Consider the following 5,559-nt stretch of genomic DNA (forward strand, 5'->3'; position numbering starts at 1 on the left):
ATTAACTGGGCTTCCCTGTAGGCGCATGGATATTATCCTATCACAGACAGCATTGTACCTCATGACTGATCTGGATATGTTCTTTTTGTCAATGAATGCAACACCATTCTTCTTCAATTTGTCATTTTGTCAGATTCAAAATGGCCAATACCAATCCACTCAGCTCACTAATGCCGAAGATATTGATGTTTATGAGTTCCATTTCATTTTTGACAATTTCCAATTTTCCTAGATCCATACTTCATTCCATGTTCCAATTATTAATGGATGTTTACAATGTTTACAGCTGTTTCTCTTCATTTTGAGTTGTGCCCATCAGCAAATGAAGGTTTCGTGGGCTTTACTCCATTCGTGTCATCATGGTCACCTCTACTTTGAGGAGGCAGCTCTTCCCCAGTTTCATTTTGAGTGCCTTCCAACCTGAGGGGCTCTATATCTGCCAGTATTTCTCTGCTATTCATAAGGTTTTCAGTGACTAAACATTCAGAAGCAGTTCATCATTCCTTCTTCCTAGTCTGTCTTCATCTGGAAGCTCATCTGAAACCTGTCCACCATGGGTGACCCTGCTAGTATTTAAAATACTGGTGGCATATCTTCCAGATTCACAGGAACTCACAAGCCACCACAGTATGACAAACTGACAAGACAAGTGGTGGGCATTTTTCAACAAATGCTATAATACTGTAACTCCCCAAGTAGGTTAAATTAAAATTTTTTAAGAAGTCGTTTGTCTTTTCATGTTTATCCTAAAATCCTCTCAAGCACCTTTCCCATTCCCCTTCACTTTATAATTCTGAAACTGTGAAAGGAAGACTAGACAGTGTCAGGAAGGACTCTTACATGGGGTGTTATGTTTCTACTATCACTGGACACTCATTACAGATGCCGGGAGGGCCACACATACGTTTCCTTCTCATGAACATATATATTTACTGTGGTCTGCTTCCTCACAGCACTTCTGTGGCTTAAGGAGCCCTAGTGATATGAAGTGCTAACCAAATGGTCCACAGTTTAAATCCACCAGCTACTCCGTAGGAGAAAAGACTTGATGATATGCTTAGGTAATACAGATTGCTGTTGTTGTTGTGTGCCGTAGAGTAGATTCCAGCTCACAGCCTAAGAAACCCTGCGTACAGGCAGTTCAACTCTGTCATGTAGAGTTGCTATGATTTGGAATCTGCTTGTTGGTACGTAACAAGTAACAACAGCCATCTGTGGTTCCTAACTGGACTTAGATTCACATGGCCCACAATACATCTACTGTATTAAACTAAATTTCTCAAAACCAGATGAAGCTGTGTCCTAATGCCCAGATGTCCCATTGTTTTGTTGTTCCTAGAAGCATACAATTATCAAATGTTCAGGCATGCAATTTGTACATTTTATTAAAGAATGAATGTGTAAATAGTTAAAATAATTGCTTTCTTTCCTAGACTAGGAAACACATCCCACTGTTGAACACATATACACATGCAGATATGGATATAGGTATACATGTACAGATAGATATCGATCTGGGTTTTGTACACATTTATGTATTTTGTGTTGTTCAACAGAACAAAGACAAGTCCCCAAAATAATATGTGACTTTACCTCTGACATTGTCCATGTACCCACCCACTGCCACTGAGTCCATTCCAAATCATAGGTACCCTATAGGACAAAGTAGAACTTCTCCTTAGGGCTTCCTAAACTATAAATCTCTGCAGGAGCAGATCGCCTCAGCTTTCTCCCAACAAGCAGTTGGTGGATTTGAACTGCCAGCCTTGTAGTTAGCAGTCCAACACTTAACCCGCTGCATCACCAAGTTTCCTTTGTCCTGTGTACATTCATTAAAAGTATGTGCATGGTTTTTTAGCACACAAAAAAAGCAGTCTTTTGAAAATAATAGTAAGAAATGCTTAAATATGAATTGGGGGCACTAATGAGCGATTGCAGAAATTAACACTTGGGAATATTCGTTGATGAGAGCATTGGGTAGCTTTTGCTTGATACAGATTCTAATAAGATATTTGGAGAAAAGAGAGCAGAATCTCTCTCTGAGCTTAAATGATATACTCAAAATGCCTGCCTGTTGTGAGGCTTTCTCAAATGCTGAACTGAACTGTGTTTCATTACAGCCAAACATCAGCAGGATCCCTAGGGTTTGGATCATTTGAAAATATTGTGTTGGAAAGGGCACCTTAATAACATCATAAAGCTGGAAGGAAAGACGGGATATGGAGAGCAATAGACATTTTTTTAATCTCAAAAAGAAAAACCTATCTCGAGTTAGATTTGTTTTTATATTGACTTTTCCTCTCCCCTCTTTCTCTCTGTTATACAATAAAATGCCTTTGAAATATTGACACATAAATAATTCCTTGCCTAAACATCTCAGAACCTGATTCCATAAAAAAGAAAAGAATAAAAGTTAAGTTCCAGCAGCAGGTTCCTAGAGAAAACACAACCCTGCGTTTGCTCTGCTTGAATCTGAGGGGCCTCCTCACAACCAGGACTCAGTGCTGCTCTTGTCTCCTCCCTCTTTCTTTGTTCTTTGTTACTTTTTCTCACCTGCTGATTTTTAGGTTGGCAGTCTCCCCCCTTAGCATTGCTGAATTCCAAAATTCATATTATTTTTTAGAGAAATAAATCTCCAAATAATCTCTAAGTGAAAAACTACATTTTTCCTCCCCCCTTTTACATAGGGAATAGAATTTTCTCACATCCTTGAGTTTCTGATAATTCTCATTTCTCTCTTTCGCCTTTCAAATCAGACTCCTAAATTATATGCTGGAGTCTTGCAAAGGTTAAGGAAAAGAAGAAGCTATCAAAGAAGCAATGCAAGACCATTGGACTGGTAGAACAGAGAGTCAGAAATGCCAAAGAAATCACTAGAGAAGTGGAGCTTTTTTTCTCCCTCCAGCTATAATCTGCAGCCTTGCTAGTTTTAATAGTCTCATGTTCTATAGAAGAGTCCTGTACTAAATATATCATTTTAAATAGATTTGAACCAAAGAGATCCCCAACCCCATGGGTAACCTAGATATTAGGCAGGTGAGAAAGCACAGTTATAGTTGACATTCAGGAGTCCAAATGCACCTTTTCAAATCTGTAGGGGTCTTTTCAAGGTTCCAGAAGGCATGTTTATTAACGTGGCTTTCTTCTTTTAGTGACAAATCAAAAGAATCCAAACTAGAGTTTATATGTGCATAGACTGTGGCATATCTAGGTGTATAGAAGCGTCCAAATTTAAAATGTCCCCTGTCCTACCTTAAATTAATATATTTCTGTGTGTAGTGTCTACTCTTCTAAGATGTGTGTATTTCTCTGCTAATGTAGCACTATTCTAAGTAGCACTGTGTGCCAGTGAGTGTGGATTTGTGTACCTGTGCATGTTTTGTTTCACGTGTTCTGCTCTTCTCTCCCTCTCTTGCCGCTGTCTCCGTCCCTGCTTCATCAGAGAGAGCTGCAGGTCTTTGCTGCCGCCTAGTAGTACCCTGTCACAAAGGGATGCCAAGGCTTACCGATCTGTCTGTCAAAACCAAAGATGTCTGGGAAATCCCTCGAGAATCCCTGCAGTTGATCAAGAGACTGGGAAATGGGCAGTTTGGGGAAGTATGGATGGGTATGCTGAGACTCAATTATTCTATTATTAGCTTCCTCGTTTGGGTAATCCCAAACATGAAAGATGGAAGGTGAAAAATAAAGACTCTGTGAGCAGGGAAAAAATTCAATTATCAACCTTGGGGAATGAGGATTTTAATTTCAGAATTCTGGGATTTTGAGAAAAGAAATAGTAAATGATCAAGATTGCAGGTCGGCTCAAATTATACTATTATATGATCCTCAATTCATAACCAGTAAATAGTTCAAGGAATAATCCAGCCTGCAGAAAATGTCTGTTCTGCCTTTCCAACTGCAAATATTTGTTGAATAAACTTAGTGTTGCTCTGAAGAGCAGGTCACCTTCCATCTTTGCTAGTGCATGCATAATTGTGGATTGTAAGCACTGTGTTTTTTTTTATTAATTCCCTTTCCTGTAGAGAAAGCTGATGGTTTGTGTTTTAACTTAACTGTGATTGCATCGAGTTGTACCCCACAAACTTCTGGATTGGCTAAAGATGCTTGGGAAGTTGCACGTGATTCGTTGTTTCTGAAGAAGAAGCTGGGTCAGGGGTGTTTCGCTGAAGTGTGGCTTGGTAAGGCAGAGGGCACATTTTGTTTTGGCTGCATCTTAGAGCCAACTAAAAGGACGGTTTCCAACAAAACCACAAATCTTCATGCACAGCCATTTGGACCCAGACACGTAACCTGTAGCTGGACGGTCTCAAGCCATCCAGATTGTCAGAATGTGATTCCTTGCTGTGCACATCTGTCCTACTTCATGTGGTTAATTAAGGCACGCACAGAACAGGAAACCAATACAATATGAGTCTGGTGTTTCTTCTTTCTAAGAGATGGGAAGGTAAGATCCAGTAGATGGGCTATTGTAGGGCAAGATGATGAGCTTTTTAAAACTCATTGTGCCTGTTGTATCTGATTGAATAACAATAAGCAAGTGGCTTATTAACTCTTGAGCCTCAGTTTTCTCATCTGTAAAATTAGAATGATATCTACTTCATAAGATTGCTTTGAGGATTGCAAGGGACAGTATGTTTAAAGTGCCTGCAGGGGTCAGTAGACACATACTGCACTGGCCCTTCCCCAGTACTTTTGGGTCAGTAGCAACTTTGTTTTCAGACAGTACATCAGTTTAGACTCCACCCAAAAACATCTGTAAGAGAACATTTGATTGTGATGTTTGTGAAATCCTGCTTCCTTTTGTTGTTGTTGTTAAGTGCTGTCTAGGCAGTTCAAATTCATAGCAACCCTATGTAGGGTCTCCAAGGAGTGACTGGTGGATTTGAACTCATGACTTTGTGGTTTGCACTCCAGTGTTGATCCTACAGCATGACACCAGGAGTCCTTCTTCCTTGTTGTTGTTGTTGTTGTAGTTATGTGCCGTGGAGTCGGTTCTGACTCATAGTGACCCTGACAGGGTTTCCGAGGCTGTAAATCTTTACAGGAGCAGAAAGCCTCATCTTTCTCCCGTGGAACAGCTGGTAGTTTCTAACTGCTGACCTTAAGGTTCGCAGCCCAATTCGTAACCACTACGCTACCAGAGCTCCTTAGAGCTCATTAAAAACAATATAGATGGTACTTTTTGTTATGTATGGGTGTGGTATTTAAGTATGGTCTGAATTAAAAGAATTGATACACGTAAGCACTTAGAATAGAGCCTGGCACATCATAAGTGTGAAGATAAAGAGCTATAGAGATACACACACATACATTCATACATAAACATACAAGGATAAGTCAAAAAGCATTGCTACTAGCATTTCAGTTCATAGATTGTTCCAAACAAACCGTGTTTAAACATGTCTCTGCAATCAGTAGATAGCTGCAGACAAGTTCTCTCAGTAATACACTTGTCTTAGTCTAGTTGTTGTTGTTGTTGTTATCTGCCGTGGAGTTGATTCCGACTCATAGCGACCCTGTACAGGGTTTCCGAGGCTGTAAATCTTTATGGGAGCA

General features: G+C 39.9%; 1 protein-coding gene across 3 annotated transcripts in view; it reads left to right on the plus strand.

Annotated features, from left to right (window-relative positions):
* Nucleotides 1–5,559, plus strand: part of FYN (FYN oncogene related to SRC, FGR, YES) — a 298,246-nt gene that overhangs the window by 241,801 nt on the left and 50,886 nt on the right. Inside the window, exon 9 of one of the 3 annotated variants that reach the window (XM_006839921.1) lies at nucleotides 3,443–3,607. The exons of 1 other annotated variant lie outside the window; for it this stretch is intronic. In XM_006839921.1, the coding sequence (XP_006839984.1) occupies nucleotides 3,443–3,607 (165 nt within the window). Of the gene's footprint in view, nucleotides 1–3,442; nucleotides 3,608–4,025; nucleotides 4,182–5,559 lie in introns of all 3 variants that reach the window. One more of the 3 variants, XM_006839922.1, reaches the window with a different exon arrangement.

The sequence above is a fragment of the Chrysochloris asiatica genome, unplaced genomic scaffold (assembly GCF_000296735.1).
Source record: "Chrysochloris asiatica unplaced genomic scaffold, ChrAsi1.0 scaffold00027, whole genome shotgun sequence".
NCBI classification, from domain to species: Eukaryota; Metazoa; Chordata; class Mammalia; order Afrosoricida; family Chrysochloridae; genus Chrysochloris; species Chrysochloris asiatica.